This window comes from Haliotis asinina, chromosome 2 (genome assembly GCF_037392515.1).
Source record: "Haliotis asinina isolate JCU_RB_2024 chromosome 2, JCU_Hal_asi_v2, whole genome shotgun sequence".
NCBI lineage: Eukaryota > Metazoa > Mollusca > Gastropoda > Lepetellida > Haliotidae > Haliotis > Haliotis asinina.
In genome coordinates, this window is record NC_090281.1 from 62,660,862 (window position 1) to 62,676,104 (window position 15,243).

The 15,243-nt window shown below is 39.0% G+C and overlaps 2 protein-coding genes across 2 annotated transcripts; both read right to left on the reverse strand.

The window, feature by feature from the left end:
- Positions 1 to 267: 267 nt before the first annotated feature.
- On the reverse strand, positions 268 to 4,577 carry LOC137274099 (uncharacterized). The gene is made up of 4 exons (XM_067807097.1): positions 4,368 to 4,577; positions 2,336 to 2,513; positions 1,754 to 1,936; positions 268 to 1,595 (listed from the first exon to the last, which is right to left on the reverse strand). The coding sequence occupies exons 2-4, from the start codon at positions 2,493 to 2,495 to the stop codon at positions 601 to 603; spliced, it is 1,338 nt and encodes a 445-aa protein (XP_067663198.1). The 5' UTR covers positions 2,496 to 2,513; positions 4,368 to 4,577; the 3' UTR covers positions 268 to 600.
- Positions 4,578 to 11,444: 6,867 nt separating this feature from the next.
- On the reverse strand, positions 11,445 to 15,243 carry LOC137274103 (thiol S-methyltransferase TMT1A-like). The gene is made up of 2 exons (XM_067807101.1): positions 14,631 to 15,243; positions 11,445 to 12,829 (listed from the first exon to the last, which is right to left on the reverse strand). The coding sequence occupies exons 1-2, from the start codon at positions 15,147 to 15,149 to the stop codon at positions 12,596 to 12,598; spliced, it is 753 nt and encodes a 250-aa protein (XP_067663202.1). The 5' UTR covers positions 15,150 to 15,243; the 3' UTR covers positions 11,445 to 12,595.

Below are 15,243 nucleotides of genomic sequence, written 5' to 3' on the forward strand. Positions count from 1 at the left end.
GGTGTGCGTTTGGAGGTGTGTGTGGTGGGGGAGTTGTGTTAATGAAAAATGATAGCCTGTATCTGTGAAGGATTAATGTGACTAGGTGATATCGGAATTGTCTTGAGTGAATATATTCACAGGAGACTCTGTGGAGTCAGACACAGTTCAAAGGGACAATGTTCAAACAACAAGTTTGTGACAGAACTAACTACCAGTGGTCATGTGCTAATATTTATACACAACATTGCACTGGATACTTGAACAGACTGGCAAATGACACCAAAATTGGTAGATATCACACTTTATACATGAAATGGCTGGAACTTAACATTGATCACAGTTTTGCATATTGTGAGAATACAGTGGATTAAGCTGTCAAAATTGGTATTTGTCCGATCCGGCAAGTTGTCAACACCAACACAAAATCTCAGTCCCATTGGTGGCTTGTACATTTATCATGAGCTCTACTATCTTGCACATTGTCTGAACCAGATAATTTCTTCAGTCCCAATGATTGCTGGTTTAGATTTAAGCTTCCACTGAAAACATATGTACACATTATATCAACATCCAAATCACTAGACAGTCATCTTGGTTGTACAGAGACCAGCAGATATCTCAAGGGGACAACAAAAACTGTTTAATTTTTTCTGGTAGTTTCAGTGTTTTAACTTTCCTGACTGGCACCAAACTGAGAATCTGAAGCTTACAGAACCCCTGAAGACTGAACATGCCTGGAACGGTCCACACACGAACTATGCCATCACATACACTGGACGCCAACAGAGTCCCACTCCAGTTAAAGCTGAGCCTCATGATAGCCAGACTGGTGTGAGACGGTACATTAGCTTGGAGTTTCTCATCTCCATCCTTTACATCTATCACATGCAGCAGTTCCTCTGTATCGGGATCAAAGATCCTGATCTCCACAGTCTCATAACCAACCGCCAACATTGTCCCTTGATTATTGTACTGGATACAGTTTATTGGCATTTGAGCATTCCCCTCATTAATTGTTTGTAAAATTTCACAACTTTCTATGTCAATAATATATATACAATCATCAGTAGAAGCTACAGCCAGTTTGCAGTGATCTGGTCGAGGGTCAAAGTCAAAGCTACAGGCAGAACTGATTGGATCTTCTAGCAGATCTGGACACACAGTACAGATGTTCTTTTGGCTGTTTTTATCCAGAACGAAAAGTTTCCCTGAACCAGCACAATACAAACCCACAGCGAGATATCGGCTGTCTGGAGACCATCTGCATTCAACCCTGTCACTGAAGAACCTGTCGCCTACAAAACCAGGGCAAAGTAAGTGGCACTTCAGATCTTCGCCTTGGATTATGCCAAAGTTGTTGAAGTCATTCAATCGGATGAAATAAAAGTTCTGACCTCGGAAAATAGTTGCGAGATTTATCCCATTTGGTGCAATGGAAAAATATTTACAGCTGCCTCCAACAAAAGATGTTGGTTGTTCATATACATGCTCATTATTTAAACCAATAACCTTGACCCCTGCAGAGCTTGGAATGTATGCAATGTACTCTCCTATAGGGTGAGGTTGAATTGTTGGATACGTAGAACTTGATATCCCCTTGAAATGAACACAGCCTGAAAAAGAGGAACGCTTTCAAATAATGTAAGGTCAAGGGTTACAATTTGAAAAGAGTATTATCAGACATAAATTTTGTATTTCAATAATAAGAACAGGAAATGAGTATACATTTCATTTAATGGCTGGCTACACAATAAACTTTCTTGACACATACCTATGGGTTTTCTGCCAATGTCATACAAGAAAATCTTTCCTGCAGGCATCTTTGAGGCCACAAGCCAGGGGCGGTTGACCCTGAATGTGTAAGGGGTGGTGGTGACAGCCAGATGACGATCATTGTAAGGCAGGAACTGGGCACTAGTCCACCAGATGGTGTCAGCAGTCACTGTGCCTCTTGCTGAATTGAAGACAACATGGTAAATGAACTTGGTAATGTATTTAGCTTTTACTCTGACTCAATGACACAGAATGCAATGTCTAACAGATCAAATGTATTAAAGTACAATGTGGAACAGTATGCAATTGGATAAAACAAAATTCTAGATATGAGCCTTAAACATTAGTGAGGGACATTCATCCCTTATTATTTTGATTTTGAAAATATTCAGTCATATAAATAATATAATCTGAACAGTGGTTGATAGTAGTGTAAATATTGATTGGTTAATGATGACTGAGTTATATAGAGATCCTTTATCATTTCAACCATGATAGTTAAGTGTACCTTATACACTAGCATCTTCACTAGGATCACACCATACATGAGGTACAGAAATATTGGTGTGTTTATACGCACCCAGAACTGGTGGTAGAGCCTTGAAGGATGCCACCAAGCCTTGTTTTGTCTGTGTGTGGACACCAAGTGGACAGGGTTTAAAGGGCACACATGGGTAACACTTCTCATTGCTTTTCTGACGTGCAAGCAGGGTCTGTAAGAATGATGGGGCCACTCCCATTGCTGTCTACATGAGTTCCTGTGGACAAAAACACACTTAATGGAGTTCGGCTGTTGTTGGAATAAATGGTTTCAGGACCCAGGGTGAACAAAATCACTGACCATCCAGCAAATGCTTTGATAAAGTTACCCAGCAATTCTGATCCACACTCTCATCCCAGGTTCAGGAATAATATCAATATAGATTTCACCAGTTCACATGGTACAATAGGCATTATTGCCTGGCAACACATTTACACCACTGGAAATATTTGGTTGGTTGATTTGTTGTTTAAGACCACACTCAGCAATGTCCAACCTGTATGGCAGCAGTCTGGACCAGACAATCCAGTGATCGACAACATGAGCATCAATCTACACAAATGAGATACAATGACATGTGCCAACCAAGTCAGCGAGCATGAAGTCGATTTCTAAGCCAGATTGTCATGGGCCTCTACAAGAGTCTCCATTGTATCACAAGGGCTTGTAATAGCAAAAAACTAGCATCAATGCATACATATTGTCACTGCCAGAGTCTCAGAACTATACAACCTATATTGTACTAAGTCCATGCAGTGACAATTTGAGTAGTCCCTGCAGTGACAATATGTGTTAATACTAGTCATTTTAGTTAGAATTTCCTGTGCATTGTATTCTATATTGGTAATATTTTGTTAATTAACATGCTCAAATGAATCACTGCAAACAGTCTCTCATTTTAATTCTGGTCGTATCTTCAATACCATTATTTACATCATTAAAACATTCATGAACTATGTGTTCATTAATAAATGAAAAATTAATAGTTCTGCTTTAACTGATCTAGATATATAACTTCTGTCTCATGTTATAAACAAGAGTTTGTGCAGTATGTAAACAAAACATAATGTCCTTAACCTTCATCGAAATGGGGTTATAGTCAGACCAAAGTTGAAAAAGTCAAAAGGGCCAAAGGAAATTCAAAAGGGCCAACGGAAAGTACAAAAAGGGTCAAGTCCAAAAAGAACATTAAGCAGTATATGAAATAGCATCTGCCAGGCGGAGGCGCTTCTTGTTAGTTACATGGCTGGCTTACAACTTTATTTGGTAGCCAGCCCTGTGCGCCAATACATTTTCCAAGGATATACATGTCAATTTTTCGGAAATAATTTACAAATATGGTAGCTAGACGATGTTTGTTTAGTTCATGATCCTTCAAACCATAACTTCCACAGATCAGCCTATCCATTTATCTAACACTAAATGTGATTGGTCTAGAGAATGCTTACAGCCAATGTTTTTCTGACCGTAAGTAACAATCACACATCAGTTCATTAATTACATAGAGGATACTAAACGACCTTCTGTATAATACCATTTTTATTAGACGAGTTAATGATTTGATATAAAACGAGTGAAAGCGAGTTTGATCCTAAATCTTTTACGAGTTTAATAAAAATGGTATTTCATCGAAGCGATTTTAATATTCTGTTTATCACTTGCCAAAATAAAATGACAGTAACTGTGGTGAAATTGCCTACAGTGTGAGGAGTCTCTGTACTCTGCAAGGTCTGTTAAATTGCGACAGCGACATTAGCATTGTGACATCCCAACTTTGAACCATTTTGACGTCATACGTCAAGCAGTAATATTGCCGTAAAAATATTACACTGAATAATCTTCCACGGGTGAGTAAGAAATTATTATAACACCTTACCCCATGCAGGTTCTTATTTTAAATGCAGGCCTGGTTACGTGTTAACAGGGCCAGAAACATTTCCTCAGTCATCAGCCCTGTGGGCTTGCTGGGTATTTTAGGAGTTTCATGCGCTGCATTATGTCATAACGCAGTTAAGTACCATAACAGTGAAATCGATAGGAGTATGAATGTCATAGCTCAAATTAAACTTACTCGGGAAGCAGGCCGCTCGCCAGGCGTACGGCAACCATTCACTAAACCAGCTAAACAAACAGAACAATCCGTTTTCAGTGTCTTACATCAGCTGTATTTTTTTCTGCTCTATTTATGCTCCGATTTACATGACAGACTCAAACTACGGGTATCATGTTCCTGACTCATGACAGTTTGTTGTCATATTTCCATGACACCTAAACCGGAAGTACATGTGTATAAACCGGACGATGCATATTCGATGATATTTTGGAAGAGAGAATACGCCACGCCCTGTGCTTTGTAATCAGAAAGCCAGCGGTCTGTAAATAATCTACTCACCAACAACATGCATCGATCTGCACAAATGGGAACCGATGACATTTGTCAACCAATTCCGCAATCCTGACCACCCGATCCGTTAGTCGCCTCTTAAGACAAGTATAGTCGCCTTTTATGGCAAACAAGGGTTGCCGAAGGCCTGTTATATCCCGGACCTTTACGAGTCGGTTGGGTAGAAAGTGAACAGCCATGCGAAAGAAGAATTTGGTGTAACAGCTCTCGCTTAGAAAAAACACTATACTCGCTGGTGTCCGAACCTAGCTCCCGCCTCTGGATCCGCCAGTGTACATGTTTAAGATTTCATATTCAAAATTAGTTCCTTTATCTCCCTACCGGACACCAACGTGATGAAAACCCCAAATAACGCAACATAGTCATTTATATTAGGGAGCCGAAATAGAGGGGCAGAAGAAACTCGGGTCGTTACATAACCAGTGTAGCCAATATGGTGGCAGCGTATGTAGTATTAAGATTGAGCCCGGTTTATTTTCAACAGCTGATTAAGTTCGCTGAGTGTTGTAACAACTGAAATCCTACATGTAGAAGATAGGTTAACTATTTTGTCACTTCAGTTTAAGTCAAATAATTGATAATAGTGTCCGTATTAGGACAGTAGATTTGTAGTAAAGTTTCAAGTCGATATGTTATGGCTCACTGGCTTCTATTCTCGATTCACCGCGAACAAAGACTAAATTGTGCCGATGAAAACTTCTTTCACACATTCGTTTAATTTTTAGAAGGAAAACATAACTTTAGTTGAAAGGTATTTGCAAATAATGGGGACAATTTTATGGCTTAAAAAATGTTAGGGTGTAATTGAGGTGTGTGAAAAAATATGACATTCCGCCGATTTGTTCTGATCCGCAATTGAAATGCTACACGCCATTGTTTGAATGTTTCTAGTTATGTCTTCAAAAACATCTTTCACATACACGTGTAATTCATATGAGGGGAATATACTATCAGGTGAAATGTGTTTGCAAGTAACAGTGATATTGTCATAATCTAAAACAAAATGTTAGGGTGTATTTGAGGTGTGTGAAAAATATGACATATTGCCGATCTGATCTGATTGGCCATTGATGCTTGACGGTTATAGTTGCATAACTTCTTTCTTTCTTGTTGATCTCATTATTTGACAGAACTGGAAAGGTGTTTTAGAACGCTTTGTGAGAGTTTGTTTTACTCTCTATGTTTGAGGGCAGTGTGACAGTGTCAGTTAACATTTTGTTCATGTCCATTCCATTCCCCACGTGCAATAAGATATCTGAATTAATTATTAATGTCAACAAAAATGTCTCAAAGTAGATTTTTTAAAAGGACAGCTGATGTTAACACGTGTTCTCGCGATACTTTTGCGTTCTTTAACATATTTTGGAGGGAAGGTCGCCGTGTATCATTTATTCTTTCATTCGTTCACATAAGTACTTCTTTCTTTTATTCTTTTTCTTTATTTCTTTCATTCACTCACATAATTCTTGCTCTTAATTCTTACTACAATGCATTCATTCATTGTAAAATTCCGACTGATACAATAAACTGGCTGAAGTTCTGTTAAACACAACTGACGTTGTGCTGAGAACGAGCCAAGTCACTGTGTGCGTTGGAGCATGACGAGGCACGCGTAAATTAGTACAAATGGTAAAGGAAGCAAGCGAGTGACCTATCCCTGTTGTAGAGTATTCAAAAGAAGTGACTGTAATCATGTGTAAATCTTCAAAGACTATACACCCTTTTAATCATGATTGAACAACATAATACTTTGTTTAACCTATTAGTCCGGGTACTGAGACAGGTAGGCGGGTCAAACTCATTACCCACACATCCCAGGTACCAGTTTATTAGTCCCAGTCCTACTATTTATATGCAGATAGCTATCTCTGAAACTAGGATGTCTTGTGAGAATTAACTATGAAGTTGCATCCCTTACCCTTGTCAGGAACGGCTGGTAGTTCGAGTGGATGTCGCTTGTAATCACAGTCTTCAATACTCCTACTATATCAGCTGTGCACAGGAATCTGAAACCTCTGAGAACCATAAACTCACTCACTCACTGACCCATGAAGGTCCCGGGGTAGAATAGGTCTTCAGCAACCCATGCTTGCCATAAAAGGTGACCATGCTTGTCGTAAGAGGCGACTAACGGGATCGGGTGGTCAGGCTCACTGACTTGGTTGACGCGTGTCATCGGTTCCCAATTGCGCAGATCGATGCTCATGTGGTTGATCACTGGAATGTCTGGTCCAGACTCGATTATAGATAGATAGATAGATATAGGATATTTATATAGCGCACATATCCACGCACTAGTGCATGCTCAAGACGCTGGTATTTTTCCCTCGATCATTGGATGTCAATCTCAACAGCACATCGTAATTCAATCTCAACTCCCCGAGGAGTATACAACTCTTGCTGCCACTAGGCGCACACCGAGTTTATTGTGGCTCTCTCATCCAAACGAGGTACCCAATTGACAGCTGGGTGGACTGGGACACACAGTCACAGAACTTTGTCCAAGTTTATACCCGCAACTAGGTGTATGCATGTGTTCATGTGGCCACCATTTGGTCATATACCAACGGATTCGTGGGTTCATTTAAGTGCACAGGGTTGTGTACAGTACTCTAGGGGTTGTGACAACATTGAAAGAGTCTGCACACAAAGTTGACTCTAAGGATTTTACACCCGGTCACAGGTGGGCTCAACCTCGCTGGATCACTAGCCTGGTGCTTTAGCCAATTCGCCCACCGTGATTATTTACAGACCACCGCCATATAGCTGGAATATTGCTGAGTGCGGCGTAAAACTAAACTCACTCACTCACTCTTAACAAAACAACCACATATGAGACACATTATTAATGTTTTCAGCGTTATTTTATTTCACAATACCATAAATGGTGCTCAGATAATAATATTAGCACAATCAACATGTAAATCCATACAAAAATAAAGATATGTAATATGTGGTATATAATATAAGTACAGCATCACTCAAACCTGTGAATGCATCTATGTAAATATATCTTAAGCCATGCCCGGAATAATAAAGTTGACGGTATACAAACACAGACATAACATATTCAATATAACTAAATGATTGATTCAACACGACTAGTCTTTCATTGGATTTCATTAACATTATGATGTGATAAGCACTAAAACCCGCAGTTAACAAAACATTAATTCAAAGAAGACCAACTTTCACAAAGAATATATTCTATGTATTGTATAAAGGCATTCTGTGATAGTTACCTGAGTAATTATACCTTTCTTAGCCGGAATTCAGCACACCCTATTATAATCCAAGGTCAGTTTATCTTGTCAGCACTCATTGCTTGTTTTAAATGTCCCCTGATAAGAATGGGGTCCTGTAATATGCTCATGGTATCAAACACAAGGGGATGAGAAAGCATGAATGCCACATGTATTGCATCACACCCCAGTGATAGAAATGGGCTGTATCACTGCATGCTGAATGTGGAATATCAACATAATGTTATTCTTAATTCTGTTGTAAAGAATAAATTGCAATTGTGAAGTGCATAAAACTGAGCAGTACATCCACTGATGTGTCGTTAAGTGCAAAAATCTAAATCAGATGTTGCAAGAAAGTCCCCTGATATTCCAGACTGATCTACCTTCTGCAGAAAGTGTTTGAAGGTCAATATGGCATAGTCCCATTAGTACCCAAGTAAAGTTAGACAATGCATTAACATATGATAGTAAAACTAGCTGACTAACTTCAAGGCTTCAACTTCATGCTGTGCCACAAGATAAATCATGTACTGGTATAAAATAGGTGAATGCAATGATGATGACATATAAAACAACTTTAAAAGATATTGTCAAATAATATTTTCAGGAGTCTCAGTCTCATGACATGTTCACCCATTACATTTATCACATTTATTTTTCAGTGTTCTTCACAAGTTTACCCTATAAATCAATTTGTTTTGACAATCTTGTCCAGCTGATGTCTCAGCACTCATTTCCACTGTATGAAATTTCATTTTAAATTTACTTGTCATTTAATGCAGTGATCGCGGTAGGTTTTGTAAGAGTGCATGCAGAAATAAAATTATAAATGTGTAGTCCAAATCTTTAGCGCATGAAATTTTCAGTACAATCCGAATCATGTTAAAATTCATTGTTTGTTTATATGTTGCGGTTTTAAGGCACTTTTCAAAATTATGTAGATCAGAATCTAAGCACGTGGGCAAAATATTATTTGCATGGTTTTATTATTTTTTGGCGTGAAAAACGCATGTTTCTGCATTAATGCAAACACTGTAATGTTATTTCACAACCTGTTCAGAAAAAAAAAACACTTATTATCTGAATACAATATAGAGTGTATTAAACAGAGAGAGGTGGCATGGCTCCACTTAAAAAAATAGATATCACTCCAGGTTATTGAAACATTGCTTGTTTCTACAATCCAATACAGATTGTGTCTGTCATGTTTAAATATATCAATACATCAATAAATCTTGATAAACCAAAATGGAAATTCATAAAATGGCTAAACAATATAGATGGTACTTGTGTTCAACAGATTTCTTGGCTGGATATGTTGTACTGAAGCTAGCTAAGCATGTGTTGTAAAACAGCCAAACACATCCCGGCAAAAGCATGTCTTAAACAAAACAATGATCAACTTATTCAATAATATTTATTCCTGTGTGGGAAATTAACTGGGATAAAACAGAATTTTTCATTACAGCATATCTAAGTATTCTCTGCCTTCTTAAACTATTGAAACGACAAATAAGAAGTCTACACTTAAGCTCAGGAAGCAGCTACATTTTTATGTTTCCATTCCTGATAATATTTTGGAAAATATAATTACAAAGTTTTCAATTCACAATTTGAAAACTGAGCAGAAGAACATTATGGAATGTCTAACAGATGACTATGGCTGTATATCAGAACTTCTTATAAGGTATGGAAATTCTCTTTTGTTTCAAATGTTTATCCCAAGTGAGAGACAAAGATTATAACAGAATCAGTTGTGCAAACATTAATGCCTTTATGGATATCCAGTTTTGACGTTTTTGATGTTATTGTAGCCGCCACAAAATTTCCGAGTCCCGTGCTGGGATTCGAATGACGGACCCTCTGATCCTAAGTCGGACACCTTGTCCACATGACCAAAGAGGTTAACCCCGTCAGCAAGCTGACAAGGTAAGGATGTCATTTTTGGGATGACTCCACGCCCTGCTACATACTCCCCTGTCAACAGAAGGCACGTCCCGGGCCGCATAGTTGGGTACTGAGGCTTATTTTGTTCAAATTTGACATGAACGTGCTCGGCCCCACGTTGGTAGCCAATGTAGCGGCCACAAAATTTCTGAGTCCCATGCTGGGATTCAAACGACAGACCCTCTGATCCGAAGTCGGGCGCCTTGTTCACATGACCAAAGAGGTTAACCCCGTCAGCAAGCTGACAAGGTAAGGATGTCATCTTTGGGATTCGAACGACAGACCCTCTGATCCGAAGTCGGGCGCCTTGTTCACATGACCAAAGAGGTTAACCCCGTCAGCAAGCTGACAAGGTAAGGATGTCATCTTTGGGATGACTCCACGCCCTGCTACATACTCCCCTGTCAACAGAAGGCAGGTCCCGGGCCGCATAGTTGGGTACTGAGGCTTATTTTGTTCAAATTTGACATGAACATGCTCGGCCCCACGTTGGTAGCCAATGTAGCGGCCACAAAATTTCTGAGTCCCGTGCTGGGATTCAAACGACAGACCCTCTGATCCGAAGTCGGGCGCCTTGTTCACATGACCAAAGAGGTTAACCCCGTCAGCAAGCTGACAAGGTAAGGATGTCATCTTTGGGATTCGAACGACAGACCCTCTGATCCGAAGTCGGGCGCCTTGTTCACATGACCAAAGAGGTTAACCCCGTCAGCAAGCTGACAAGGTAAGGATGTCATCTTTGGGATGACTCCACGCCCTGCTACATTATATTAACTAGAAACACATACCTACTGTCTCTTTCACAGTATAATACCCTGCTTAGTCGGAGGAAAGTTTGTTCTGACATGACCCGTGATTTGATGTCTACAGCTTCCTTTAAAGGTCACATGCAACCAAAAAATCAAACGTAATTGTCACTTATTCATGATATATAATATACATTGCTGATTAAGAAAAAAACAAATAAACAAAATTATAAGCATATAATCGCAAATTAAAAGTGCAATATTTTGTACTTGGATTTAACTCCCTCTAAACAAAGCAGCCACGATAACGAACCCAGACAGTCGGTTGGTGTGCACTCAAGTGTAATGCATCTTTTTCATAGGCCACTGCCGATAAGCTTAGCTGGCGGCTTATAAGCCTGTTAATGGCATGTGATCAGTAATTGAAGTTGTGAATTGCATATTGTCATTAGCAGACAGGCAGGCAGACATATAAGAGGCAATAAACCAGACATTGAATTTCCTCTGTGACAGAGTCAGCTTATCACAATCAACATGTTTTGTCTTTTTCATGTACCAAGTAAAATAGTTACTTGTTTGTGTACACAACCAAGATTAGACTACTGCTCATGACATCATATTCCAGACAAGCATATTGTTTCAAGCTCTGCAACCTATTCACTGTGCACACGCTATGAGCGCAGCGCAACATGGATTTGAAACCACTTTTTCCCCCAACGCTGGGGGAAAATTAGTGAATCGTTTGAACTCTGGTTTCGTGGGCTTTTTTCATGTTTTTTTTTTCAACTTCATAGGTTGAAATGGCATTTTTGATGATTTGTTTTGGTACATGCATACCGAAAGGTATCAGGATCTGCAAAATTGTGTTTTATGTTGCACGTGACCTTTAAGTGGTAATGATAACTAACGTGTGATCTTAACAGAGACTGCAATATTGCAGTCAGGGGGGATACAAAGTCAGTTAACATTACAATCACAACAGAGATTCCAAGGGTGATTCTTTTGGTTGATATAGTCTGTTTGGCTCAAAAGTGGTATGATGAATTGCAGTCTTACTCAAATACTAGTAAACATATAATACTTAATGAAACGCTGATCATGATCGAGACATCAGACCAGCTTTGTGAGTCTCTTTACAGAATTTATGTTTTAACTATATAAAAGATGTTGAACAATGCATCAGTAAAATTTTAACAAAAAGAGGAACAGTCAGGTGTACAGGAAGCATGTGAACAAACTTATTGATTCCTTTCTCTCACATCTAACTGTTCCTCTCTTTGTACTCCTCCCAAACTGTAAACAGTGAACAGACCCTCTATTTTAATGATACTTTGTTAAACAACTAAAGATATAGCTTTAATCCCAAAACAATTTGGATGAGCTCATTAGAAGTAGCTACTGAACTGCATGGTCAGATTCACTGGTGTGGTTGTGGAACACCTCAACTGTGCAGACCAATGCTCAGTCTGTTCATCCTGGTGTTGTCTTATACAGACTTGATTATTAACAGACGTCTGCTACAAGTCTGTTCATCATGGTGTTGTCTTATACAGACTTGATTATTAACAGACGTCTGCTACAAGTCTGTTCATCATGGTGTTGTCTTATACAGACTTGACTATTAACAGACGTCTGCTACAAGTCTGTTCATCATGATGTTGTCTTATACAGACTTGATTATTAACAGACGTCTGCTACATCACATGAATATTGCTTGGTGCAGCATTACGCAACATATTTTTCACAACATATTTGTGACTAGGACATTTTATCCTACTGAATTTTATGTTTGAATATTTCACATAAAGTCTGACACTATTTTCAGTAATAAACAGACAAATGGAAACAGATCACACATGAGGCAAAGTAATTTTTGGCAAGTCAGTGCATTTTGGAAATCATGTGGTGAATTATTGAATGCAGCCTAAGTGATTATCGTAGGTTTTCATTCTCCACTTTACTTGATAGCCTTTCCATAGATACCTGGAGTGCTAGTCTTGAACATGCAAATATCAAAATGTGTCAGGTCGACCTTTGAGAAACCAGCTTGATGAATGTCATTCCATGGCTCCCTGTTAATGTTGCACCCATCCATCATCTTCTGCCACATTGGGTTGATCAAGTCCTGGATTTTCCTCTTGAACCTTCCCTTCTGTGATGCCACGTGTTCCACAAAGTAGAAGATTCCATTCTGAAATTAAACCCAGATCATTGGTTAGGTGATGCCATTATACAATGTAATTTCAGAACAGATTCTGACACCATTACGCCACAAACTATAATTTTTTGCTCCTCGTTACCGCCTGACCTAAAGATTTGGCCCAACCCGAAATTTGTTTTTATTTCTTGCACTGGTAAATTTGCATGTACAAAGTTCGCAGACTTCTGAAATCCATCTCAGTTTCTGACATATTTTACTAACACTGCCTAGAAAATCATAAACAAAAATTAAAAAATAAAAATAAAATCTGCCCTACCAGCCCCCCTTTTTTTACAAAAAAGTAATGAAAAACAAGAACAAATTAGGTTAAAATATTCCATTGATACTTAAATGTTGTTTCCAATATTACACTGTTTCTTATGCCTAAGATGTACAGCAGATCTAAAGGCAATGTAAAATTGAATCAGCTCTGAACAAAATCTTGGTTAGGTAAACATTCCAGTCTAAATAAACTTACACTCCTCTGCTGAATAGGAGGTCGCATCAGGTATCCTTTGAGCAAACCTATGACAGTCCAATTAAATGCAAGGTGGGCGAAAGGATTTACCCAATCAGACAACAGCTACTGGTTTTGGCTCGACATATATAATCCCCAGTCACTGACACTGATCTTACAACAAAAATAAATTCGCATATGACACAAATATTTGATCAGCAATATTCATGCTTTGGGTTGTCTGATGACATGGTTACCATTAGCTAATATTTCCACAAGCTGACATCCTTGAATACTGACAAAAGACCCATTTTCAGAGACTGTTTACACACTGTTGAAAGTGTTTTAGCAAGCTCCATGTGCATCACCCTGAAACGACTGTATAGAAAATAGCATTCGGAATCATTGGGTACTAACCTTTCTGAGGTAAAAGTTCGAAAGGCATGTGAAAATGTCCACTTTTCCAATTTGGTAAGCTGTGTTGTGACTGGTCAGTCTAAGTAAACTTAGTCTCAGTGTATTTCGTTACGCTCCACCACCTAGTAGAAGGTCGCGTCAGGTAACCTTTGAGCGACCAAGGACCATCCAATCAAACGCGAGACGGTTACATAGATTTAACCAATCAGACAACATCTACTATTTTGGGATCGGAGGTACTTTCAAAATATTCAGGTCATTGACACAGATCTCTCCACAAACAAACGTCTGTCTATATTTAGCACAATTATTTGACCTGCATTATATACGCTTTGCGGTTTCTGTTGATATGGTTACCATTAGCCAATATTTCTGTAAGATGACATCCTTGAATATTGCCAAAAACACCATTTTCAGCGACTGTTTACTCACCGTTGTCATGGTTTGTAAGAAAGCAGTGTGCACCACCTGGAAGCGAGCGTAAGCTAAATAGCATTCGGAATTGTTCCCGTATGAACCTTTTCGAGATAAAAAGTTCAAAAGGTATGTGCGAATGTCCACTTTCGTGATTTGGTAAGCTGTGTTCTGATTGGGCAATCTCAAAGGTTACCTGACGCAACCTCCCATAAGGTTTTGTTAGACTCAGTGGTGGAGTGTAACGAAAAGTACTGAGGCTAAGTTTACTTAGACTGTGTGACTGGTCAATCCCAAATGTTACCTGACGCGACCTCTTACTAGGGTTTTTTAGACCACGGATAATCTACAATCTCCTCTTAGAATCTCCCTGATTAGACTCAGTAGAGGAGTGTAACTTATAATACTGAAGCTAATAGGTTTAGTTAGACTGGGTAAACCCCTGTTCAATAAACAAATATCACAGAAATTATTTCCCAACCATGGCATCAGTGGAGCACTTACTGGTTTCAGTATTCTTAGGATTTCACTTAAAACAGCCTTGACATCCCTCACAGTACACAGGACCAGAGTACAGACCACGGCATCACAACTGTTGTCTTCAACCTCGGGCATACTCTCCGCGAATCCCACCACAAATTTCTTGATGCTCACTTCTGGATTCCGAAGATGCACATTTTCTTCTAAGTATGTTTTGTTGTAAGGATTTGGATCCAAGCAAATTATCTCTGAACCTGATGGAAAGTTCTTGAAGTTCATGCCACTTCCAGAGCCGATTTCTAGCAGCTGCAAAGGACGTTTTGCCTTGCTTGCTTGTGATTTCAATTCAGAAAAAACAACCGATTTCTCATTTCGAATCTGCTTATGTGTCTTCTTTAGAAACCTATTTCCCATATATGCTATCAACCTCAAGCGAAATTGACGCAATTTCTTTCTTGAAAGTGCAATGATAACCACGACAGTGACAACTGGCAGTAGATATTTCAAAAGAATACCTCTAGCAAAAATATCTTCAAGTGCCATTTCAAAGCTTCCACGGTTAACGTTGTCTTTTCCTTCAGTCTTTTTTTCAGTCTACTTGCTCAACATCATGTGTTTGGTAGACTGGTACTCTGCC